General features: G+C 44.7%; 1 protein-coding gene across 4 annotated transcripts; it reads right to left on the bottom strand.

Moving 5' to 3' along the window:
- Window positions 1-870: 870 nt before the first annotated feature.
- LOC122945227 lies at window positions 871-25267 on the bottom strand. Of its 4 annotated transcripts, none has more exons than XM_044304224.1 (10): window positions 25250-25267; window positions 17307-17508; window positions 14980-15089; window positions 14427-14637; window positions 12576-12685; window positions 10385-10592; window positions 7042-7146; window positions 2477-2561; window positions 2293-2394; window positions 871-1167 (listed from the first exon to the last, which is right to left on the bottom strand). In XM_044304224.1, the coding sequence occupies exons 2-10, from the start codon at window positions 17317-17319 to the stop codon at window positions 1017-1019; spliced, it is 1095 nt and encodes a 364-aa protein (XP_044160159.1). In that variant the 5' UTR covers window positions 17320-17508; window positions 25250-25267; the 3' UTR covers window positions 871-1016. The 4 variants fall into 4 exon arrangements, with proteins under 4 accessions (XP_044160159.1, XP_044160156.1, XP_044160157.1 ...); XM_044304221.1 differs by lacking the exon at window positions 25250-25267 and adding an exon at window positions 24594-25239; XM_044304222.1 differs by lacking the exon at window positions 25250-25267 and adding an exon at window positions 23622-23741.
- Between the last annotated feature and the right edge of the window lie 1767 nt (window positions 25268-27034).

The raw sequence follows: 27034 nt of genomic DNA on the forward strand, positions 1-27034 counted from the left end.
TTCACACAAGTTTTTTTTGCGTTCCGTATACGGGCCGTTATTTGCGTTCCGTATACGGAACCATTCATTTAAATATAATTGAATGCATTCCGTTTCCGTATTTCCGTTCAAAGATAGAACATGTCCCATTATTGCCCGCAAATCACGTTCCGTGGCTCCATGCAAGTCAATGGGTCCGCAAAAAAAAAAAAAAACGAACACATACAGAATGTACTCTGTATGTCTTCAGTATCCGTTCCGTTTTTGCGGAACCATCTATTGAAAATGTTATGCCCAATTTTTTCTATGTCTAATTACTGTATATGCCATACGGAAAAATGGAATGGAAAAACGGAACGGAAACACTACTGAAAATAAAAACGGATCTGGGAAAAACGGCCCACAAAACACTGAAAAAGACATATGGTCGTGTGAACGAGCCCTTATTCAGACAGCTGTTTAAGGCTCCATTCACACGTCCGTAGCGTGTTTTGCGGATCCGCAAAACACGGACACGGCAATGTGCGTCCCGCATTTTTCGGCCCGCACATCGCCGGCACTAATAGAATATGCCAATTCTTGTCCGCATTCCTGGAGCCGGGCTTCACATTGTGCAGCCCCATAGAAATTAATGGGTCCGCAATTCTGTTCCACGAAATTGCGGACGTGTGAATGGGGCCTTAGGGCTTGTTCACACAACCGTGCCGTTTTTTTTGCGGATGCAAAAAAAACGGATGCCGCCCATGTGCCTTCCGCAATTTGCGGAAGGGAACAGGAGGCCCATTATAGAAATGCCTATTCTTGTCCGCAAAACGGACAAGAATAGGACAGGACTCAATTTTTTGCGGGGCCACGGGACAGAGCAACGGATGCGGATCACTGAGGCAGACCAGCGCTGAACAATGGCTTTATTAGGTCACAGGATTGGAAGTGAAAATCCAAAGAAAGAGCAAGAAAATAATGCAAAAGAATAAAAAAATAATAATAAAAAAAACCTAAGCAATGTATTATATCGTCCAGGCGCAAAATATTAATTCTTACAGAGGGAAGGGGACTGCGGATGGGCCTATCCCTCCCCTCCGGAGCTGAAGACGTGGGGCTTTATGGTGTCTCCATCTATTTGAACGCTTTCTCATCCAGTTGCACGTGATTCGGGGTTTCTTCTTCCACCTTCGGGAAATGAGTTTCCTGGTTGGAGGCAAAAAAGCAATGGATAACGGTGAATTCAATGGTTATAGTGAGGACAGGCGAAACGCGAAAAAATTAGAATATCGTGCAAAGTTCTTAAAAGGTGAAGCTAATATATGAGACTCATTACAGGCAAAGTGAGATATTTCATTCCTTTATTTGTTAGGATTTGGATGATTATGGCTTACAGCTTCTGAAACCCCAAAGTCACAATCTCAGGTCCCCTTGGCTCAGGGGGTACGGATTCATCAGCTGACTATAGAGTCTGAGACTTTGAGCCGAGAATATTCAACCTTTTCACAAAATTCTAATTTTAAGCTGCTTTAATGCAATTCCTTTTAATTTGCATTACTGAAATAAATGGACTTTTGCTCGATATTTGAATTTTTCGAGTTTCGCCTGTACATGCAGCGCAGACTTCCATTACGGCAAGGACAAGAATAGGACTTTCTCATATCTGCCTATGTATCCTGTGTATAAGCCATAAAGAACTCATGTGGGAATACCCCTTTAAAGGGAATCTGTCACCACCATAGACCATTTTTTACTGTTTTCATGGCCCTATAGCCACGCGGGCCCACACAGAAAGGTGAAGGTGCACCTGTGCGAGATTTTTGCCGGCAGCACGATGAGGTTGATGTTGCTAGAAGGAGGAAAGAAGAGCGGGGAGGAGCGAGGGGGAGCTGGGAGGAGCGAGGGGGAGCTGGGAGGAGCTGGGTGGTGCGGGAGGAGCGGTGGGGGGAGCGGGGAGGAGCGCTGGGTGGAGCGGGGAGGAGCAGGGGGGAGCGAGGGGGAGCTGGGAGGAGCGAGGGGGAGCTGGGAGGAGCGAGGGGGAGCTGGGAGGAGCGGGGGGGGGAAGCTGGGAGGAGCGGGGGGGGGGGGAGCTGGGAGGAGCGGGGGGGGGAAGCTGGGAGGAGCGGGGGGGGGAGCTGGGTGGAGCGAGGTGGAGCGAGGAGGAGCAGGGGGGAGCGAAGAGGAGGAGCAAGGAGGAGCTGGGTGGAGTGGGGAGGAGCAGGGAGGAGCGAGGAGAAGGGAGGAGCAGGGAGGAGCGAGGAGGAGCAGGGAGGAGCGAGGAGGAGCAGGGAGGAGCGAGGAGGAGCGGGGCACATCTTTCACTAACACTACCTCTTTAGCGGTTTTCTTCTCTGGAACAGAGGTGGACCAATCCGTGGTCGATCTTTTGTCAGAAGCCAGCTGTAGATCTGCAATAGCCATGATTCTCCTGTACTGTGTAATTAAGAAGAAGGACCGTAGATTACGATATGGAGATACCATTACATAGGACTCCAAAGTAACGTCTTTCACTTACTCATTCATGGTGGCCGGGGTGATAAGGGGTCTTCCATCCCAGATCTTGTCAGATGTACGGCCAGTGAAGGGGTCTTTAGGCCCACCTGAAATATCAGACACCTTTATGTAGAACGCAGATCGCCATTAGTTGTTGTTGGATGTATTGTCGGAAAATCATTTCTACAAATACAAAGTAACGCGTCCCCGTCGTTATCCTTTACATAATCAACTGCTCCAGTTTCCGTTGGCTTCTCTAGAATGACGGTGTAATAATAACGGCTACCGGTCACTCCCCATAGGAGCCGACAGTGACCATGTGCCCGCCCCAACCACTGCACTGTATAATACCGAAGTGTCAAAATGTTTACTATTTTAAGATCCCCCCCCTTTCCCTCACATTTAACATGATTTGCCTCTAATTTTCAGTTTAATGTGTCTCCTTACCATCACCAACGGTCATGTTAAGTTTTTGCTAATGTGTAGGGAACTTTTTTCCAATATACTTTATTTAAAGAAATCGTACATTTCTACTAGAAAACTTGGACAAAAAAAATCCATTACCAGTAGTGTTGAGCTCAAATAACAATTTTTTTTAGCGAATATCGGTTGCAATGCGGTAGGTGAACGTATTGCACCCGCACTGAATCCCGACCCATTCATTTCAATGGGGCTGTTCAGATGAGCGGTGATTTTCACGCATCACTTGTGCGTTGCGTGAAAATCGCAGCATGCTTTATATTGTGCGTTTTTCACGTAGCGCAGGCCCCATAGAAGTGAATGGTGTTGCGTGAAAATCGCAAGCATCCGCAAGCAAGTGCGGATGCGGTGCGATTTTCACGCACGGTTGCTAGGAGACGATCGGGATGGAGACCCGATCATTATTATTTTCCCTTATAACATGGTTATAAGGGAAAATAATAGCATTCTGAATACAGAATGCATAGTAAACTAGCGCTGGAGGGGTAAAAAAAATAAATCATTTAACTCACCTTAGTCCACTTGATCGCGCAGCCGGCATCTCCTTCTGTCTTCTTTGCTGAACAGGACCTGTGGTGAGCATTAATTACAGGTAAAGGACCTTTGGTGACGTCACTCCGGTCATCACATGATCTTTTACCATGGTGATGGATCATGTGATGACCGAAGTGACGTCAAAGGTCCTTTACCTGCAATTAATGCTCACCACAGGTCCTGTTCAGCAAAGGAGACAGAAGGAGATGACGGCTGCGCGATCAAGTGGACTAAGGCGAGTTAAATAAAAAAAATAAAAAAATTTTAACCCCTCCAGCGCTAGTTTAGTATGCATTAAGTATTCAGAATGCTATTATTTTCCCTTATAGCTATGTTATAAGGGAAAATAATACAATCTACAGAACACCTAACCCAAGCGCGAACTTCTGTGAAGAAGTTCGGGTTTGGGTACCAAACATGTGCGATTTTTCTCAAGCGAGTGCAAAACACATTACAATGTTTTGCACTCGCGCGGAAAAATCGCGGGTGTTCCCGCAACGCACCCGCACATTTTCCCGCAACGCCCGTGTGAACCCAGCCTTAAGCAGGGAGGAATCATTACTTCAGATGGGAAAAATTACAAATATTCTAAAAAAACAAATATATAGCCCTATATCGAATATATTAGTTTTTTTAGAATATTAGTCTTTTTTTTTTTTCAATCTGTACACTTGTTCCACTTCGGCATACTCCTCCCCGACAAGCGTCCCTGTCACCATGGGAATGCCTGTGGATTAGAATATACCATCGGATCTGAGTTTTCGCGATCTCAGGGGAAACTCAGATCCAATAGTATATTCTAACCCACAGGCGTTCCCATGGTGACAGGGACGCTTGTCGGGGAGGAGTATGCCGAAGTGGAACAACTGTACAGATTGAAAAAAAGACAAATATTCTAAAAAACAAATATATTCGATATAGGGCTATATATTTGTTTTTTTAGAATATTCGTCATTTTTCCCCATCTATATAGCCCTATATCGAATATATTCGTTTTTAGAATATTCGTCTTTTTTTTTTTCAATCTGTACAGTTGTTCCACTTCGGCATACTCCTCCCCGACATGCGTCCCTGTCACCATGGGAACGCCTGTGGGTTAGAATATACTAATCGGATCTGAGTTTTCCCTAAGATCGTGAAAACTCCGATCCGATGGTATATTCTAACCCACAGGCGTTCCCAAGGTGACGTGGACGCTTGTTGGGGAGGAGTATGCCGAACAACTGTACAGGTTGGAAGAAAAAAAATAAAATAAAAATAATATTCTAAATAACGAAAATATTCGCTATATATTTTTTTTTTGAATATTCGTCATATTCTAAAACAAAAATATATAGCAATATAGCGAATATTCGTAAAACACACATATAGACTGCAATTTAGCTAATATAGTGCTATAAACTTGTTTTCATAGTCGTAATTTTTTTTCCCTCTTATGAACTTCAGATTTGAAGAAAAATTACAACTTAAAAAAAAAAGGTTATAGCTCTATATTAGCTAAATTGCAGTCTATATGTGTATTTTACGAATATTTGCTATATTGCTATTAGTTTCTTTGAATATTCGGCATATTCTAAAACAAGAATATACAGCAATATAGCGAATATTCGCAAAATACAAATAGAGAAATTTAGCTAATATAGTGCTATAAACTTTTTTTATAGTCTTATATTTTTTTTTCTCTTCCGAACTTCAGATTTGGAAAAAAATGTACAAAATAAAAAATATATATATTATAGCACTATATTCGCTAAATTGCTGTTTGTATTTTCTCGAATATTCGCTATATATTCTTGTTTTAGAATGAGAAATATTCTTAAAATGAATATATAGCACTATATTTACTGCTATATATTCTATTTTAATCAACTTCGCATTACGCGATTTTTACATCTTAGATTAATTGCAATCGCGAAAATAATCTCGTATACGAATATTCGTGAATATGAAACGAATATTCTAGCAAATATTCGTGAAATATCGCAAATTCGAATATGGGACCTGCCGCTCATCACTAATTACCAGCACTCTTAAATGACTGTTGCTAAGGCACGTCTGTCTTCCTAATATAGTACAATGCAGTCCTGGCTGGGATGGGCTGCTCTGGGAGCTGCTGGGCATCTGCCCTCACATAGTGGACAATAGATAAATATCTGTACTATATATATATTTATATTCTTTGCTCTGTCTCACTATCATGTATCAGTATCATGTTTTCTTGTAGAATTTCTTTGAATCGATCTAAAGTGTAAACTGGTCTATTCATTTCTGTAATAAAATATGAAAAGCGTAAACCACAAGTAGGAAGCTGGCATGAGACAGGCGACACCCTGCAGGGAAGTTTAAAGGGGTTCTCCTATCTAAGGGTATAGGTCCCGTGGTGTCTGGAATAGGAGCCGAGCTGCAGGACCCTAATTTCCTGCAGTCGTCTTCTTACTTTATTTCGTTTTGTCCTTTTGATCTAAAAGCCCTTTTTATGTTATGCTAATGAGGCTCCAAGGTGCCCAGGGGGGCGTTTTTTCCCCTCTCCGATGCCCAGTGACGCCCCTCTGCAGTGCCCAAGAACGCCTCCTGATCCTGAAATAACCTCCCAATGGTTCCGCCCCCTCCCTACGTCCTAGTCTACCTTCTAGAAATGCCCCGTCCTTCTTCCTGTCGGCGGCCAGAAAACTCACGCAGGCGCAGTACCGCCTGCGCGATCATCAACCTCCTCAGGGCAACAGCGCTCAGTTTAAGTCACTGGGCTCAGCGCATGCCCAGTCAGACTTTTGAGGCTGTTGCCCTCAGGAGGTTGATGATCGCGCAGGCGGTACTGCGCCTGCGCAAGTTTTCTGGCCGCTGACAGGAAGAAGGACTGGGCATTTCTAGAAGGTAGACGATGACGTGGGGAGGGGGCGGAACCGTTTGCCGGGGCTGTGGGAGGATTTAAGGATCAGGGGGGCGTCACTGGGCACTGCAGGGGGGCGTCACTGGGCACCGGAGAGGGAAAAAACGCCCCTCTGGGCCTCATTAGCATATCAGAAAAAGGGCTTTTATAGCAAAAGGACAAAACGAAATAAAGTAAAAGTAAAAAGACTGCAGGAAATAAGGTACTTTAGTGAACATGGCGATGGTGGCAGCTAAAAATGGTAAAAGCAGGTGACAAGATTCCCTTTAAGTGTTTTTTTTTTTCCTGGAATTTACCTGAATCTCAGAAAAGGGCATCTCTGGCACCAATTGAAAACGCCACCTGCATTGTCTGGTAGGATCCTGATCTGTATGGCCCTCCATCAAATTTTCACTACTTAAAACCAGATGCTGATAAATATTTTCTGTTTGCAAAAACGGATGAATTTTTATAAAGATTGATGACATGGAAAAAAATGAAGGAAAAAAAAAAAAAAAAAAAAAAAAAAAGCTTAAAAAATATGCTTCACGTGAAAACATACTTTAAACAGTAGGCCATTTTCTGAGGACACATTCCCTTAAATGGACTGAAAGAAGGAATGGCTACCAGGACACATCTGTGACAATGGTGCGGTCGGCAGCAGAGTTTACCGCGCGTTGGACCGATTTTCTCTCAGTTTTACTTACAGAGCTGCTTTATCACGCTCCTCACCGGCCAGCAGAGATTGCAGTAATGGCGGCGGCACATCATGTAGTGCATGAACAGAATTCTGGTGAAGGTACACAAGGGATCTAAAATATATTTAAAAAAATCCGAAAACAAGGTTAAGACTGGCACACATACAATTTTGACAAGACTGACTGACGATCTGATGTGTAAAGGGGCATTCTTTGATACAGAATTCTTAGTAGGTGGTCAATTGAGGGTTAAAAAATAATTCTCACCTTCTCCTCTTGATCGCGTAGTTGCCGGTCCCTTCTTACTTCTTTAATCATGAGCTGCCGGCTAAAGGACCTGTGGTGACGCCAGATCACATGGTCCATCACCACGGTGATGGATCATGTGATTGGACCATGTGATCTGACGTCACCACAGGTCCTTTAGCCGGCAGCTCATGATTAAAGAAGTAAGAAGGGACCGGCAGCTACGCGATCAAGAGGAGGAGGTGAGAATTATTTTTTAACCCTCAATTGATTACCTACTAAGCATTCGGTATTAACTACCTCAGCTCCCCTAGCTTAAACCCCCTTAATGACCAGACCACTTTTTACAATTCTGCACTACACTACTTTCACCGTTTATTGCTCGGTCATACAACTTACCACCCAAATGAATTTTACCTCCTTTTCTTCTCACTAATAGAGCTTTCATTTGGTGGTATTTCATTGCTGCTGACATTTTTACTTTTTTTGATATTAATCGAAATTGACCGAAATTTTTGCAAAAAAAATGACATTTTTCATTTTCTGTTGTAAATTTTTTCAAATATAACTACATTTCTATATAAATTTTTCTCTAAATTTATTGTTCTACATGTCTTTGATAAAAAAAAAAATGCAATAAGTGTATATTTATTGGTTTGGGTAAAAGTTATAGCGTTTACAAACTATGGTGCAAAAATGTGAATTTACGCACATTGACTTTCTGAGCACCTGTCATGTTTCCTGAGGTTCTACAATGCCCAAACAGTAGAAACACCCCACAAATGACCCCATTTCGGAAAGTAGACACCCCAAGGTATTCGCTGATGGGCATAGTGAGTTCATGGAAGTTTTTATTTTTTGTCACAAGTTAGCGGAAAATTATTTTTTCTTACAAAGTCTCACATTCCACTAACTTGTGACAAAAAATTAAATTTTACATGAACTCGCCATGCCCCTCACGAAATACCTTGGGGTGTCTTCTTTCCAAAATGGGGTCACTTGTGGGGTATTTATACTGCCCTGGCATTTTAGGGGCCCTAAAGTGTGAGAAGTAGTTTGGAATCCAAATGCGTAAAAAATTCCCTGTGAAATCGTCAAGATTCTCATTGGAATTTGAGCCCCTTTGCGTACCTAGGCTGCAAAAAAGTGTCACATGTGGTATTGCCGTACACAGGAGAAGTAGGGCAATGTGTTTTGGGGTGTATTTTTACATATACCCATGCTGGGTGAGAGAAATATCTGTCTAAAAGACAACTTTTCCCTTTTTTTTTTTTTTTTATACAAAGGGAAAAGTTGTCTTTTAGAGAGATATTTCTCTCACCCAGCATGGGTATATGTAAAAATACACCCCAAAACACATTGCCCAACTTCTTCTGAGTACGGCGATACCACATGTGTGACACTTTTTTGCAGCCTAGGTGCGCAAAGGGGCCCAAATTCTAAAGAGCACCTTTAGGATTTCACAGGGCATTTTTTTTACGCATTTGGATTCCAAACTACTTCTCACGCTTTAGGTCCCATAAAATACCAGGGCAGTATAACTACCCCACAAGTGACCCCATTTTGGAAAGAAGACACCCCAAGGTATTCCGTGAGGGGCATGGCGAGTTCCTAGAAGATTTTTTTTTGGCACAAGTTTGGCACAAGTTAGCAGAAAATGATTTTATTTATTTATTCTTCTCTTACAAAGTCTCATATTCCACTAACTTGTGACAAAAAATAAAATTTGACATGAACTCGCCGAGTTCCTAGAAATTTTAAATTTTTTGCATAAGTTAGCGGAAATAGATTTTTTTGTTTTTTTTCTCACAAAGTCTCACTTTCCGCTAACTTAGGACAAAAATTTCAATCTTTCATGGACTCAATATGCCCCTCACGGAATACCTTGGGGTGTCTTCTTTCTAAAATGGGGTCACTTGTGGGGTATTTATACTGCCCTGGCATTTTAGGGGCCGTAAAGTGTGAGAAGAAGTCTAAAAATTTTTACGCATTTGGATTCTGTGAGGGGTATGGCAAGTTCATGTGAGATTTTTTTTTTGTCACAAGTTAGTGGAATATGAGACTTTGTAAGAAACCCCCCCCAAAAAAAAATAAAAATAATTATTTCCGCTAACTTGTGCCCCCCAAAAAATACAAAATTAATCTATGAACTCGCCATGCCCCTCAAAAGTGATCTTTATAGCGGCGCAGCAATTTTACGGTGTTTTTGCAGTGATCAGAAGAAAATATATATTCTGTCTATATATTCTGTCACTGCGGTGGGGCGGACTGAACGCAAGTGTGCGCACAAGATCAGGCCTGATCGGGCGAACACTGCGTTTTTTGTAGAGCCTATAGAACATGTCCTATTCTTGTCCGCAATTGCGGACAAGAAAAGGCATTTTCTATATAGTTCTGGCAATGTGCAGATCTGCAAAATGCGGAAATCACATTGCCGGTGTCAGTGTTTTGCAGATCCGTGGTGTCAGTGTTTTGCGGATCCGCAAAAACACATACGGACGTCTGAATGGAGCCTTACAGGGGGGTGATCAGGGATTAATAAGTGACGGGGGGGGGGGGGTGTAGTGGTGTTTGGTGCTACTTTACAGAGCTGCCTGTGTCCTCTGGTGGTCGATCCAAGCAAAAGGGACCACCAGAGGACCAGGTAGCAGGTTGTAGATCAGTTTGTTTACCTTCCGATCCTGTGAACGCGCGCTCCTCTGTGTGCGCGTTCACAGGAAATCTCGCGTCTCGCGAGATGACGCGCCGATGTGTCCAAGAGGAACAAACCGACCGCCCGCAGGGCGCATCCCTGCGTTAGGCGGTCGGGAGATGGTTAAAGAATGCTATTATTTTCCCTTATAACCATGTTATAAGGGAAAATAATACAGTGACTAGACTGTCACCTAGCAACCGTGCGTGAAAATCGCACCGCCTCCGCACTTGCTTGCGATTGTCACTCAGCCCCATTCACTTCTATATAGAGCATGCTGCTATTTTCACAAAAACAATGTGCGGGGGGGGGGGGGGGGGGGGCAACGCTTCCCTGACATAACCCTTTTTTGTTTTTTACATTAAATTGGACACTCTCTCCTTGACGATATTTCACTGTGTTTGTGTTGCTTACACTTGCAGCGAGATACTTCCGTGCAGGACTCTGTGTGTTTGAGCAAAATTTGCGTTGACCGGCACGGAGGAAGGTCACAATCAGAAAACATCCTGCTGGACTCCTGACGACGCATGCAGCTCCAGCCGTGAGACATCAAGAGCAGCATCTGGCGGGATTTCCGAGCGGTCGTTTTATGAAGGTGCATGAGGGCCGGCATCACGGCTTTCTGGCAAAAGAAAAATCAGACACAAGAAGACAAAAATGATCAATTATTTAATTTTATTTGTATCAACTTGAATTACCTTCAGACCCATCTGCATCCCGCAATTGATTAGATAATTAGATTATATTATGTTAAAGGATTTTTCTGAGAATTGGATATTGGAGGACTATCCTTAGTATAGGCTGTCAATATCCTATCAGAAGGGATCTGACTACCGGCACCCCCCACTGATCAGATGGCTGAAGGCCAGGGCACAACCCTGTGCGGTGGCCGTGCCTGGTACTGGCCTAGTTCTCTGAAATCTAGGGCAGTGTTTCCTAACTAGTTTGCCTCCAGCTGTTGCAAAACTACAACTCCCAGCATGCCCGCACAGCCAAAGGCTGTCCAGGCATGCTGGGAGTTGTAGTTTTGCAACAGCTGGAGGCACACTGGTTGGGAAACCCTGTCTAGGGGACTCTGTGGCTAAATGAAAGTTATCAGGAATTGCGGAACTCAACAATGAGGATCAAAATTCGCCCAAATCATTTAAATGGCGGCCATGACAAGACTCATCACTTCCTGTTCTGCAAAGCTGACCTCTCAGCAGTCATCTTATTATCATCACGGGCAGGATTAAACTAACAGGTAACACCTTTGTATAGATAACCCAGGAAGCACAATTCAGAGTAGGTGATGTCACAGCTTATCTATCCCTCTCTCTCTGCACAGGTCACAGAGCATGCCCGCAACAATCTCCCATAGAAGTAAATGAGTATCTCCAGGCTTCAGCTTCCTACGGTCCATGTGGCCGCTGTAAAGTATCTCTAAATACTGTTAACAACTCATGCAACATAATCATGTACAGACAAAAGAATAAAATAAAAAAAATGCACAAAGAGAATATAAAAACAGAGTAAAATAAGAATATGCATCAGTAAGTGGTTTGACTTTACAAACAATTTCTAGGTGGAACATTCCCTTTAATTCTACGGGTGCTCCACAACCTACCTCAGCCAGGCCCGGGGCCATAATAAGGCAGACCAAGCGGAGCCAAGGGGGAACGGAAAAATGAAACTTTGCGCGCTGTCGGCCACCCACCTGCGGCTGTTCTCCTCTGTGTGGTCCTGGTATCTTCTCTCTCTGGGCTCCCGACAAGTTTGAGGACCTTTCCCCCTCAGCCAATCAGTGGCCGCAGCTGTATCACATGTCAGGCCAGTGATTTCCCGTTGAGCCAATCACCGGCCTGACACCTGACACAGCTGCGGCCACTGATTGGCTGAGGGGGAAAGGTCCTCAAACTTGTCGGGAGCCCAGAGAGAGAAGATACCAGGACCACACAGAGGAGAAGGGGAGCTGCTGCAGACGGGACCAGGGCTAGGTGAGCGTAATGTTTTTTACACAACGTTAATAGAGGGGGCAGGGGTGACATGGGAGGGAGGTGACGTGGGGGGGGGGCGCCAAAATGTAGCTTTGGTTGTGTTGGCAAAAATCCTTGCACCGGCCCTGACCTCGGCCCTCCCCATTGTGTTCTTTACTTCTATTTGCCTCCATTCAGTGTTTCCAGTTTATACTGGTATTGACTTGATTTACTTGTTTATAAATAAAATAAAATAAAAACTTAAAAACATTTAAATTAAAATAAAAAAACCTCTCTATAGAAAAAAAAAAAAAATGGCGATGGCTGGGCCTTGTCTGGTTGTCTTGGTTTCTTCAGCTCGTCTCTGTCCCCACAGTTTCTGGTCCAAGCCTAGCTGGAAGTGTGATGTGCAGAAAACTGATGCCACGTGCAGGAGGCGGCATGTCACACTTCTACCCCAGGTTGGACCAAAAGCAGTGGTTATGAAGACACATCGCAGGAATTTATTATATTTTTTTTTTCTTAACTGAAACAACATGTCCGGCCATCCCCGATGTTTTCAGTGTCCAGGCAACCCCTTTAAGGACATGGGGTGCTGCGTTTGTGAAGCAGGGACAGTCTCGCTACTGATGATATGTCATCTGCTTTACCTGGGGATTTTGCTTGCGATCGTTCCTTAGGCTCCAGACCACCCGGCAATCCTTCTCCCTGCAAACCTTCCCATGTGTAAAGATTCCTCGAGAGGTCGGACATCCCGGAACTGTAGAGGACACATAAAGATACAGCACTTCATAACTGCAAAACAAACTGAAAACGCTGAACTACTGCATAATGCAAAAACATTAACCCCTTAAAGACAGGTTTTTTGTTCCGCTTTCATTTTTTACTCCCGACCTTCCTAGAGCCGTAACGGTTTTTATTTTTCCATTCCCATAGCCGATTGAAGCATATATTTTTTGTGGGACAAGTTGTACTTTCAATTGGCCAAACGATGTAGAGGGAAGCTAAAAAAAAAAAAAAAATATCTAATGGGATGGAATTGGAAAAACACGTTTTTACCATAGACGAATATTCTCTAGAAGACAGACGGGGTGGCACAGCCCGGGTTCCACATCCAGGATGACAAATCTCCCAGACCGGGGCCTTCTACCCACTAAGGTGGTGCTCTGCCATCAAGCCATTTGCAAATGTCCCATAGGAGAAAAAACACATAAGCGTCACTCGCCAAAAATGGGTTTCTTTATTCCAAAATTCTTGCACTAAAAGCGTCAGCATATGCATAGGGCGGATCAATACAGCGCAGGCATGTACCGTAACTGGTGTTACATGCCTGCAATGTATTCATCCGCCCAATGCATATGCTGACGCTTGTAGTGCAAGAATTTTGGAATAAAGAAACCCATTTTTGGCGAGTGACGCTTATGTGTTTTTTTCTCCTATTGAACAATTTTACCATAGTTTTATTGGTTTTGTTCAACAGGTAAAACTGATGTATTTTATTCATTCTGCAGGTCAGTATGATTACAGCGATGTCACATTTATCTTATATAATTTTTCTTGCATTTTAATATTAAAAAAAAAAAACTTTTGAAAAAATATTTTTCCCTTTGCATCACCTTATTCTGACCCCCCGACCTTTTTCTATGGAGCTGTTTAAGGGCTGAAATAACCAGAAAATGGAGAATTGTCCACTTATACATTTATATTTTAATGGCTCAGGCATTTTTGGACGCAGCAATGCTATTGGTTTATTTTTGTTTATTTTAATATGGGGATGATTTACATTTTTATATTAGCTTTATTTATTTTTTTAACTTTTGTTCACTTTTCATTTACACTTACTTTAAAAAGGGAGAGAAAAAGAAAAAAAAGCTCCCCTGAGCATCGGTACAGGGAGGAGGAGGCACCAGGGTTCCTCAGGGGGTGTCTCCTTCTCCCTTGCTGTGCCGCGATCCAATCACAGCGGAGAGCGTCACAGCCAGGGAGAAGGAGACACCCCCTGAGAAACCCCTGGTGTCTCCTCCTCCCTGTACCGATGCTCAGTATTAACATACTAAGCGGGAAAACAAAAGGGGGAACAGCGCGGAGTAGGAGCGATATTTGAAAAAACAGGAAGGGTGGCAGCATCAGCGGGGGGTAACCCGCAAGGAAAGGTATTTATCTAAACTACATAATGCGACTTCATAAAAATTTTAGGTGCAATTTCACTCCAGTAAGTGGGAGGTGTAGTATCATACGGTGTCCAGATAAATAGCGTCATATGGAGTCCAAATAGTGTTGTATGGTGTCCATATAGAGTCATGTACTGTTTAGTGTCACATGGTGTCCGGTTAAATAGCGTCATATGGTGTCCAGATAAATGTATCTAGAGATGTTTCCTCTGGACACCACATGACGCTATTTAATGATGTGTCAAGTTCAACAACATTGTGCAGCGTTTTCAGAAACTGCAACGTTGCCTCCAGCAGAACGGACTTCAGAAATACCGGCCGTGGACTTACCTTGGCAGGACATGCCGGCTCTGCAGTACTTCATGTGGCTGAGCATGGAGTCCACGCTGAGGCACGGCGGTAAATATCGGAGATCCTTGTCGCGTGTCTTTGCACACGTCTCACATTTGTGTTCGCGGAACAGGAGGATCAGCCGGTCGTAGAGGTGATGGCAGGCGTTTTTAAGAGACGAGAAGGATTTCAACTCTGCTTGTAATTGCAACTGAACAAGGAGAGGAAACACATTACTGAAACATAAACTAGAAGGAGGCGGTGGAAAATAAGACAACATGGTCCTCCCTTACAATGATTTCGCACCGGAACGGCGTCGGTACCCTAACCCACTTGTTGGAGCTGTGATGTGTGGTGGTCAGACGGCTCGGACGCCCACTAATCCTGACAATCATGGGGCCGTTGCCTCCGTTCCTGCAATCAGTGGGCACGGTAGAGGTCGGACCCCCACCAGTCACACTTTTATGACTATGTCCACTACCACACCACCACAAAAACGCAAAGGGCGTGCCCTCATTTTTTATTTTTTTTTCAGGTCTTAAATTTTCGTTACCTGGACCTTTCTCTTGCAATCCTCGCTTAGGTAGAAAGCCACAGGACACTCGTTCTCTCTGCAGCTCTTCCAATGCGACATGATTACTCTCGCAGATGGACAACCGGGAACTAGTGATAAAACGTATAGTAAAAAGTCTCATGTAAGAAACATCCCACAGACGTCTCACTGCAGTAAACACACAGCCCGTGACCTTCCTCCCACAAAATTCACCCACGGAAACTCCCAGAATCACCGAGACCTTATTCTTGAGATAACGAATAACTTGACAACGATGGGTGGCGGCGTCTACAGCGTCCATGATGGGTAACAGGACACCTCCCGTTTCCATGTCTGTCTTTCTGGGAGAGTTAAAGGGGTTCTCCAAAACCAGGCATAGTGCAGGGGGGGGGGGGGGGGGGGGAACCAGTTCCAGTTACTAGACTTGTAATGTGACATACCATCTACAGGCACGTCACTGCTGCCGGCGGCCAGCTAGTGGTCTCAGCGGTGGCCATGGTCTTTACAGTCATATGAAAACACGTTCCCAATCTTGGACAACCCCTTTAAATACTGATGAGTTATCTTCAGTACGGGTCATTGAGATCACATTAGTGGGGGTCCAACTTCCAACACCGCAGCCTATCAGCTGTTGAAGGGCCCATGGCACTTGGGCAAGCACCGCAGCCTCTTTATAGTATACCAAGCACAGTGCCATACATGGTATAGTGGCTGTGCTGGGTACTGCAACTGAATCGCATTCACTACAACGGGGCTGAGCAGCTATATGGCTAGATGCCACATTGGTCGCCGGCACTCCTTCCAACAACGGATATTGATGACCTATCCTTGAGCATTTGTCATCAATATTTAAGCGCCCCCAAATTGGAATAACCACCTGAGGAGTATAGGGCCAGTGTAAAGGAGTTATCGAGACTAAAAAGTGTCCCCCATATGCTTGCGGCCCCTCACACTAAATATACTTACCTGGCTCCCCGCTTCCTGTGCCGCTCCTGGTCCCCGCAGCTGCTTCTCCCCGTGCGCGGATGAAAACATCCAGTGTCGGGGGGGGGGGGGGGGGGGGGAGCAGCCAATGGCAGGCGGGGACGGGGATATGATCCTATTCAGTGTGAGGGGCGGGGACATTTTCTAGTGTGGATAACTCCTTTAAGTATCTCAGCTGTGAGAGGTCATGGCTTCCCCTTACTTGTATAACACCCCAGAGCTGTGTTACTACACACCTCTACCCCGGTACTATCTCCTAGGAGCCTTTATACTGTCATCAGATGTGATTTTGCTCAAGTCTTCCACAAATGTGCATATAAATCTATGTTAAATGCAATTGTTCATGTAATTAGCCTGGCATACCAGCAGGTGGCAGCAACTCATTGGCAGGTACAAGTTACAGTTTAGTGTATCTGACCTGGAATGGATTATTCCAGTTTAGCTCCCCCTCTGTGGAGAAGTGGGCTGGACCCACATCCTGCAGCATGGGCGGAGAAGGAAGTTAGGGAGGGAGTACTAGCCAGGGGAAGGCTGTGTGATAGTGTCCAGGATAACCCCTTTTTAGGGAGGACAGCAAGGACATAGTCTCGGCTGAGACATGTCCATATATATCCCAGCTAGAGCACCTTCAGCTCTGCTGGATGAAGAGAGCAGAAACTATAGACAACCTCCAGAGCTCCAGGAAGAAAGCATCCCCTGAGAATCCATCTGTGATATAAGTCCAGAGACCTAGGAGAAGCTAATTCCTGCTCAGCTAGTCTGTCCCCATACAGCAGAAGTTACAGATAAGTGTAGAAGCTAATCCTGCCACAGTTACAGAGCTACCAAGCAGATGTTTATCCTGCAAGCTCCACATTTAAAGCAGAAGTATTCATTCCTGCCAATGATTGCCAAAACCTGCTGGGACCAAGAGACCAAAGCTGTATACTGCTTGGATGAAAGTTATTTCAAGTAAAGAAACGTTTGAACTTCATCTAAAGGTCTGGACATAATTTCTTCTGCAAAATTCCTCTATTACTCCTACTATCACTACACTCAAATTTATTGCAAGTGAGCCAGGAGTCCGGCCGTACCCAGTAGGAGACACCGTGACACAATTATCATCACCCTATAGAGACATTATAGGCCATTACACCACTCTGGCATTCCTAATCTGGGACGTGCGTTATAACACCTTGGAGGGGCCCTGGGATAGTACCCTGCGCGCGCTGCAATTGGCGTCACGACAAATACAGAATATTATCCACCAGCATCCTGGCCACTGCACTTGCGCCATGTACCTGGATATAAATATATTTTATACATAAATTGATGATGCCATGCAGCGTTTCCCTTCATCTTACTATTGCAGGACATCCCAGCTCAGCAGTACTTCATGTGGCTGCGTATGACATCCACGCTGTGACACAGGGGTAGCGCGCTGTACTGAATGACGTTGTCTGTGGCCTCACATCTGTCGCACTCGTGGCCCTGGAAGAGGATGAGCAGCTGCTCACACAGGAGTCTGCATACGCCATCCATAGGTTGTGAAGTCTCCATGACTGCCTGCAAGAGAAAATGCAACCCCTTTAATGAGCATAAGTAGTAAGAGGGTATAGGTTTCGTCAAACTGCAAAGTGACCGGTACCACGCCTCCTTTATACAGATACCCCCGCTCCTTTTATATTGCTTGATATTAAGTTTATATTGATTATCACTTCTCAGAATCCTGCTAATATCCTTCAGTTTACAAATGAAGTCAAAAGCACATCTGTTTAAATCAAGACTCTCTGACACGTCACAGGATGTGTTCTACAAGGTCGTGACATCTGTCCTGTACATCAAAAGCACATCTGTTTAGACTTTCTAATGCCATGGTCATGACATCTGTCTGGAGATGCCACAGGCTGTATTCTTGTCATTGATTTTATTCCCCTTATAAAATCTTACAGGCCTATAATAAACATAAATTGTACAGTAATGCCCGCAGCCCGTACTAACGGCGTCTTGTATTTGTCTGTTTTGATACCTTATAGTCTTCGAATTTTTATATAAAACTTCATAAAGTCGCCAGGAAATATTTCATTGCGGCTTTATAAATAAATTTTGTGATTTGATAACATTTGATAAAGGCATTTATAACATTTGATAAGCTTTTTATATAAAAGCCACCCACTTTGTTTTTGGTAAGCCCACTAAATTTTGTAATTTGATAACATTTGATAAATTCTATCAATTTATATATCTATATTTCTATCTACATATCTATGTATCAATTGCCTATCTATCTATTCTGTCTATCTACAGACGTCAGGACATGCCCTAATATAAAGTCTATACATATATCTATCTGTTATCCATCTATGTATCTAAACAACCATATACCTATCTATAGTCTAGCTTTCCATCTATCTGTTATCTATATAAATTCTATCTATAAATGATCTATCTTTATATCTACCTATCCATCTACCCGTTTCCTATCAATTAGATATCTATCTACTTATCTATAGTCTATCTTTCCAGCTATCTATATTTATAGTGCTTGATATAAAAAATTATATTGCTTGATATTACATTTATAGTGCTTGATAATAAATGTATATACTGTTGTGAACTGTCACAGATGTCCTAAGACATATCCTACACAACCAACCCCCAACACACCTTAGTATTTCTCTGTGCCAACCATCCCCACCACTCTGTGGCAATACACACCGCAATGTTGCAAAGTTGTATTCATTTAAAATGTTTGCACAATACACATTTTCAAAAATGTTGTACAATATGCTATAAAAATGTAAAATAATAGCAAGATAGATAGAAAGATAATTGGATAGATAAATTGATATGTGATTGAAAGATAATGGAAAGATAGAAAGACAGCTAAATAGATATTAGAAGCTAGATAAATAAATTGGCAGATATTTAGATAGATAAATTGTTAGATAAATAGATATGTGATAGATAGAAAGATAGTGGAAAGATAGACAGTTAGATAGAAAAGATAAATAGATGTCTGATAGATAGCCGTGTAATAGATAGATAGCTAGATAGAAAGATATGCCGTTAGAAAGATATTAGAAGCTTGATAAATAGATATACGTATACATAGATATATGCATAAACAGATAGATAAATTAATAGCTGTTGGAAGCAAGATAAATAGTTGTATAGATAGATAAATAGATATGTTATAGATAGAAAGATAATGGAAAGATAGATAGATAGGAGATAGATAGATAGAAAGACAGAGACAGAAAAGATAGATAAAATAGATAGATTGGTGGATAGATTGTTCATAGATAAATTGTTAGATAAATAGGCAAATAAGTAGATATGTAGATAGATAAATAGATATGTGATAGATAGAAAGATAGTGGAATGATAGACGGTTAGATGGAAAGATAAATATATGTTTGATAGAAAGATAAATAGATAGATAGATAGATATATGGATAAATTGATCATAGAAAGATAAATGGATAGATTGATAGGAAAATAGAAAGATTGGACGTTAGATAGATATTAGAAGCTATATAAATAGATAGATAAAATAGATTGGTAGATAATTAGATAAATAGATGTGTTAGCTAGACAAAAAATTGATAAATTGTTAGATAGATGGATAGAAAGATAGATAATAGATATAAAGAAAGATAGAAAGACAGCCAGTTAGATAGAAAGGTAACTAGATAGATGTTTGATAGATAGATGTTTGATAGATAGCCATGTTATAGTAGCTAGATGGTTAGAAATAGATAGAAAGATAGATAGATAAATGGATAAATTGTTAGATAGATTGATAGGTAGATAAAATATGTATCTATTGAAACGTTAGATTGGGGTAGATAGATATACGGATAAATTTATCATTTTGATAGCTAGATGGTTAGGAATAGATAGAAAGACAGATAAACTGATAAATTGATAGGAAAATAGATAGAAAGATTGGACGTTAGATAGATATTAGAAGCTATATAAATAGATCGATAAAATAGATTGGTAGATAATTAGATATGTGGTAGCTAGACAAAAAAAAAAAAAAAAGGATAAATTGTTAGATAGATGGATAGATAATAGATAGAAAGAAAGATAGAAAGACAGCCAGATAGATAGAAAGATACATTTGTTAGATAGATAGATAGATGTTTGATAGATAGCCATGTTATAGTAGCTAGATGGTTAGAAATAGATAGAAAGATAGATAGATAAATGGATAAATTGTTAGATAGATTGATAGGTAGATAGATAAAATATGTATCTATTCAAACGTTAGATTGGGATAGATAGATATACGGATAAATTGATCATTTTGATATTTTTACAGCATATTGTACGACATTTCTGAAAATGTGTATTGTGTAAACATTTAAAATGAATACAACTTTGCAACATTGCGGTGTGTACTGCCACAGAGTGGTGGGGATGTTTGGCACAGAGAAATACTAAGGTGTGTATTGACACAGAGTGGTGGGGGTTGGTTGTGTAGGATATGTCTTAGGACATCTGTGACAGTGCACAACAGTATATAAATTTAATATTAAGCAATATAATTTTTTTATATCAAGCACTATAAATATAGATAGCTGGAAAGATAGACTATAGATAAGTAGATAGATATCTAATTGATAGATAGGAAACAGGTAGATGAATAGCTAGACTATAGATAGGTAGAATTTAGATAGATAGGGTATATGGATGTATAGATAGATAGATAACAGATAGCTGGATAGATAGAAAGATAGATAGACAGTTGTCTGGATAAAATGGATTGATAGATAAATGGATAGATGGAAAGATAGACTATAGATAGGTAGATAGAAAGATAATTGATAGATAGAGGGATAGATAGGTAGATAAATTGATAGATACATTTTAGATAGATGGGGTATATGGTTGTTTAGATACCTAGATGGATAACAGATAGATATATGTATAGACTTGTATAGTCCTGACATGTCTGTAGATAGACAGAATAGATAGATAGGTAATTGATACATAGATATGTAGATAGAATTTATCAAATGTTATCAAATTACAAAATTTAGTGGGCTTACCAAAAACAAAGTGGGTGGCTTTTATATAAAAAGCTTATCAAATGTTATAAATGTCTTTATCAAATCACAAAATGTATTTATAAAGCCGCAATGAAATATTTCCTGGCGACTTTATGAAGTTTTATATAAAAATTTGAAGACTATAAGGTATCAAAACAGACAAATACAAGACGCCGTTAGTACGGGCTGCGGGCATTACTGTACAATTTATGTTTATTATAGGCCTGTAAGATTTTATAAGGGGAATAAAATCAATGACAAGAATACAGCCTGTGGCATCTCCAGACAGATGTCATGACCATGGCATTAGAAAGTCTAAACAGCGGCGCTTTTGATGTCCAGGACAGATGTCACGACCTTGTAGAAGACATCCTGTGACGTGTCAGAGAAAGTCTTGATTAAGGGTCCATTCACACGTCCGTTGTTTCTTTCCTGATCTGTTCCGTTTTTTGCGGAACAGATCTGGACCAGTTCCGTACCCATTCATTTTCAATGGGTCCTGAAAAAATAAAAAATAAAAATAAATAAAAATCTGACAGCACAATGTCCGATTTTTTTTTCAGGACCCATTGAAAATGAATGGGTAAGGAACTGGTCCAGATCTGTTCCGCAAAAAACGGAACAGATCAGGAAAGAAACAACGGACATGTGAATGGACCCTTAATCAACCCCGTACACAGAGGCACCCCCCCCGTACACAGAGGCACCCCCCCCCCCCGGTACACAGAGGCACCCCCCCCCGTACACAGAGGCACCCCCCCCCCCCGGTACACAGAGGCACCCCCCCCGTACACAGAGGCACCCCCCCCCCCCGTACACAGAGGCACTCCCCCCCGTACACAGAGGCACCCCCCCCGTACACAGAGGCACCCCCCCCGTACACAGAGGCACCCCCCCCCCCCGGTACACAGAGGCACCCCCCCCCGTACACAGAGGCACCCCCCCCCCCCCGGTACACAGAGGCACCCCCCCCGTACACAGAGGCACCCCCCCCCCCCCCGTACACAGAGGCACTCCCCCCCGTACACAGAGGCACCCCCCCCGTACACAGAGGCACCCCCCCCCGGTACACAGAGGCACCCCCCCCCCCCGGTACACAGAGGCACCCCATAGCAGGAGGATTTCTACATCTACAGCTCGTTATCCTCTGTGTGTGCACGGCGTCTTAGAAACCCCATCCACTGGGATTGTACTGCAAGCTGCTACAGTTCAGTGGTGCGGAATCCTTACAGCAATCTGCCAGGTCTGAACACTGCCTTAAACTTCTCCCGCCGCGAAGATTCCCAGTCCTGCGGCCTCCGCAATCCTGCCCGCTGCTCCCATGAGAGATAACCCTACACAAAGAGGAACAAAAGTCACTCTGTCCGGAGACCCCTCTCCCTTCCTCTGCTGTAGATCCCCCCTCCCTTCCTCTGCTGTAGACCCCCCTTCCTTCCTCTGCTGTAGACCCCCCTCCCTTCCTTCCTCTGCTGTAGACCCCCCTCCCTTCCTCTGCTGTAGACCCCCCCTCTCCCTTCCTCTGCTGTAGACCCCCCCTCTCCCTTCCTCTGCTGTAGACCCCCCCTCTCCCTTCCTCTGCTGTAGACCCCCCCTCTCCCTTCCTCTGCTGTAGACCCCCCCTCTCCCTTCCTCTGCTGTAGACCCCCCCTCTCCCTTCCTCTGCTGTAGACACCCCTCTCCCTTCCTCTGCTGTAGACCCCCCCTCTCCCTTCCTCTGCTGTAGATCCCCCCTCTCCCTTCCTCTGCTGTAGACCCCCCCTCTCCCTTCCTCTGCTGTAGACCCCCCTCTCCCTTCCTCTGCTGTAGACCCCCCCTCTCCCTTCCTCTGCTGTAGACCCCCCCTCTCCCTTCCTCTGCTGTAGACCCCCCCCCTCTCCCTTCCTCTGCTGTAGACCCCTCTCCCTTCCTCTGCTGTAGACCCCCCTCCCTTCCTCTGCTATAGACCCCCCCTCTCCCTTCCTCTGCTGTAGACCCCCCCTCTCCCTTCCTCTGCTGTAGACCCCCCCTCCCTTCCTCTGCTGTAGACCCCCCTCTCCCTTCCTCTGCTGTAGACCCCCCCTCTCCCTTCCTCTGCTGTAGACCCCCCCCCTCTCCCTTCCTCTGCTGTAGACCCCCCTCTCCCTTCCTCTGCTGTAGACCCCCCCTCTCCCTTCCTCTGCTGTAGACCCCCCCTCTCCCTTCCTCTGCTGTAGACCCCCCCTCTCCCTTCCTCTGCTGTAGACCCCCCCTCTCCCTTCCTCTGCTGTAGACCCCCCCTCTCCCTTCCTCTGCTGTAGACCCCCCCTCTCCCTTCCTCTGCTGTAGACCTCCCCTCTCCCTTCCTCTGCTGTAGACCTCCCCTCTCCCTTCCTCTGCTGTAGACCTCCCCTCTCCCTTCCTCTGCTGTAGACCTCCCCTCTCCCTTCCTCTGCTGTAGACCTCCCCTCTCCCTTCCTCTGCTGTAGACCCCCCTTCCTTCCTCTGCTGTAGACCCCCCTCCCTTCCTCTGCTGTAGACCCTCCAGAACGTATATATGACTAGGTATGCATTATTTGTGCCTGCATTTCATATCAGTGTATGATCCCTTTAAGCCAGACACAAAGCTGAGCAGATATAACAGATAATACGACGAATACTCACGGATCGCAGACTCCCGCTCCCAGCGAGCGCGATCCTTAAACTGAAAGTGCACTAAGTTAAAGGGACTCTGTCACCAGTTTCTAACCCCCCCTTTTATAACTATTGTTCTCTCCATGGTGCCCTTGTCATTACAAAGCTGTTGTTATAAGATAAATCCGCCGTGTAGTTTTGATAAAAATCGCTTTTATCTAACCTGTCAATCTTCTGGATAAGGTGCCCAGGGCGTTTCTGAGGGTCTGAATCTGCCGCTCTCCGCCGCCGCCGTTGGTGCCGAGCTCCTCCCCTGATCCTTTCAGCGCCACCTGGATGTAATGAAATCCGCCTCCGGCTCTCCTCAGTGCCCCCTCCTCCTTTTCAAAGATCCCGCGCGTGCGCACAGGCCTGTGCCTGATGCGCCCGTGCAGACTTTTAGATTCTGCCTCGTTGAGCGAAGCGCGCGCGCGTTCGCGCATTCGCTCAACGAGGCAGAATCTAAAAGTCTGCACGGGCGCATCAGGCACAGGCCTGTGCGCACGCGCGGGATCTTTGAAAAGGAGGAGGGGGCACTGAGGAGAGCCGGAGGCGGATTTCATTACATCCAGGTGGCGCTGAAAGGATCATGGGAGGAGCTGGGCACCAACGGCGGCGGCGGAGAGCGGCAGATTCAGACCCTCAGAAACGCCCTGGGCACCTTATCCAGAAGATTGACAGGTTAGATAAAAGCGATTTTTATCAAAACTACACGGCGGATTTATCTTATGACAACAGCTTTGTAATGACAAGGGCACCATGGAGAGAACAATAGTTTTAAAAGGGGGGGTTAGAAACTGGTGACAGAGTCCCTTTAAGTTCCTCATTGAGTCACCTGACGCCCCCTACCGGACTTGCGCGGAGTCACGCCTCCAGCACATACACGAAGGAAGTAGTCTAATAAAGCTGTACAAAAGTAATACAAAAAAAAAAAAAAAAAAAAAAAAAAAAAAAGCTCCTTACTAGATTGAAGACCGGCCAGCAGCAAGCAAGGGACCGACTCTGCAGTGATGCGAGGAAGGCAGGAGGAGTTAATCTCTTTTTCTCACTGAGTGGTCACATCTGGTGATCACAGAAGAACTGGTCGGGAGCACGAGGGCTGCAGGAGGAGGAGCCAATGTGTGTTATCTTCCTGGGACCCGCCCCCTCCTCCTCCTGCAAGTCTCTCCCGCGGCGGTTGTGCGAGGAGGCGGGGCCAAGGACGCAGCGTCGCGGACTGGCACAGTGAGTGAGAGGCAGGACGGTCGGGGCTTGTTGTTCTGTTGCTGCAGTTAGTAGCAGACATTTCATGCGGGGCACATCTTGGCTGCCATTACACATGAGGCCGCTTCATGAACTACAACCAACGAGTTGCACTAACACCGTTGTACCAATGTCTAAGTAGTGAGACCCCTAGAGGCCATACCCGGCATAGACCATGTTGCTGCCTCCTTCACCAACTACACAAAATGGTGACCACCGCCAGAGCTGGCTGCAGCCCGTGTGACATAGGAGGTTTCTTCACACAAATCTTGGGGTCTATTTTCTGGGACTGGCTGTCTCTGACCAGAGACCTCCCCGAGCTCCTCAGCAGTCTCCGCTGTAACGTTACATTACCCTACTTCGCGAGATTTCCCTACCTCGTAACTTTCGGTTGCACCGGAAATGATGTGAGGAGGCGCGCCGATCTGTGCATGCGCAAAACGACGGGTTAGGGAAATCTCACAGTGGAGTTCAGCTGGACACGGGGACACTGCGCATGCGCCGGAGAGCCTCGCCAGCCTTAGGGTAGGGAAAAATTACTGCCCAGTGCGCAAGCGCAGCTAACTACAGAACATCCATCCGATCTCCGCGCCTGCGCAGTGTGGGGGTAGGGAGATCTGATGGGCATTTTTTCTGCATGCGCAGATCGGCACAACTCCGGCGCGCCTCCTCACGTCATTTCCGGTGCGACCGGAAGTTACGAGGTAGGGAAATCTCACAAAGTAGGGTAATGTAACGTTACAGCGGCAGGATGTAGTGTCAGACATCACACTGCCGGTCTGTGTAGGAGGAGGAGCGGCCGGGAATCTGCTGTGCTCCTCCTCCTACACAGACCAGCAGTGTGCGACACTACATCCTGCTACTGCTGCGGAGCGCCAGCGGCTGAACTGTCATCAGGAGGAACTAGGGAGTATATTTTTTTAACTTCCTGTGAGGGGGCACATATCTGACCATTACTATTGTGAGGGGGCACATATCTGACCATTACTACTGTGAGGGGGCACATATCTGACCATTACTACTGTGAGGGGGCACAGATCTGACCATTACTATTGTGAGGGGGCACATATCTGACCATTACTACTGTGAGGGGGCACATATCTGACCATTACTACTGTGAGGGGGCACAGATCTGACCATTACTACTGTGAGGGGGCACATATCTGACCATTACTATTGTGAGGGGGCACAGATCTGACCATTACTATTGTGAGGGGGCACATATCTGACCATTACTACTGTGAGGAGGAACATATCTGACCATTACTATTGTGAGGGGGCACAGATCTGACCATTACTATTGTGAGGGGGCACATATCTGACCATTACTACTGTGAGGGGGCACATATCTGACCATTACTACTGTGAGGGGGCACATATCTGACCATTACTACTGTGAGGGGGCACATATCTGACCATTACTACTGTGAGGGGGCACATATCTGACCATTACTACTGTGAGGGGGCACATATCTGACCATTACTACTGTAAGGGGGGCACAGATCTGACCATTACTACTGTGAGGGGGCACAGATCTGACCATTACTACTGTGAGGGGGCACAGATCTGACCATTACTACTGTGAGGGGGCACACATCTGACCATTACTACTGTGAGGGGGCACAGATCTGACCATTACTACTGTGAGGGGGCACATATCTGACCATTACTACTGTGAGGGGGGCACAGATCTGACCATTACTACTGTGAGGGGGCACAGATCTGACCATTACTACTGTGAGGGGGCACATATCTGACCATTACTACTGTGAGGGGGCACAGATCTGACCATTACTACTGTGAGGGGGGCACAGATCTGACCATTACTACTGTGAGGGGGCACAGATCTGACCATTACTACTGTGAGGGGGCACAGATCTGACCATTACTACTGTGAGGGGGCACAGATCTGACCATTACTACTGTGAGGGGGCACATATCTGACCATTACTACTGTGAGGGGGCACATATCTGACCATTACTACTGTGAGGGGGCACATATCTGACCATTACTACTGTGAGGGGGCACAGATCTGACCATTACTACTGTGAGGGGGCCCATATCTGACCATTACTACTGTGAGGGGGCACAGATCTGACCATTACTACTGTGAGGGGGCACAGATCTGACCATTACTACTGTGAGGGGGCACAGATCTGA

The sequence above is a fragment of the Bufo gargarizans genome, chromosome 8, assembly GCF_014858855.1.
Source record: "Bufo gargarizans isolate SCDJY-AF-19 chromosome 8, ASM1485885v1, whole genome shotgun sequence".
Classification (NCBI taxonomy): domain Eukaryota; kingdom Metazoa; phylum Chordata; class Amphibia; order Anura; family Bufonidae; genus Bufo; species Bufo gargarizans.

Excerpts from the sequence above, each read along its gene's own strand:
- LOC122945227 (XM_044304224.1), bottom strand. Across the intron at positions 14,638-14,979 it reads ATTGCAAGAGAAAGGTCCAG|TTGCAATTACAAGCAGAGTT; the intron begins GTAACGAAAATT and ends CTCCTTGTTCAG. Across the intron at positions 2,562-7,041 it reads GAGCGTGATAAAGCAGCTCT|GTGGGCCTAAAGACCCCTTC; the intron begins GTAAGTAAAACT and ends CTGATATTTCAG.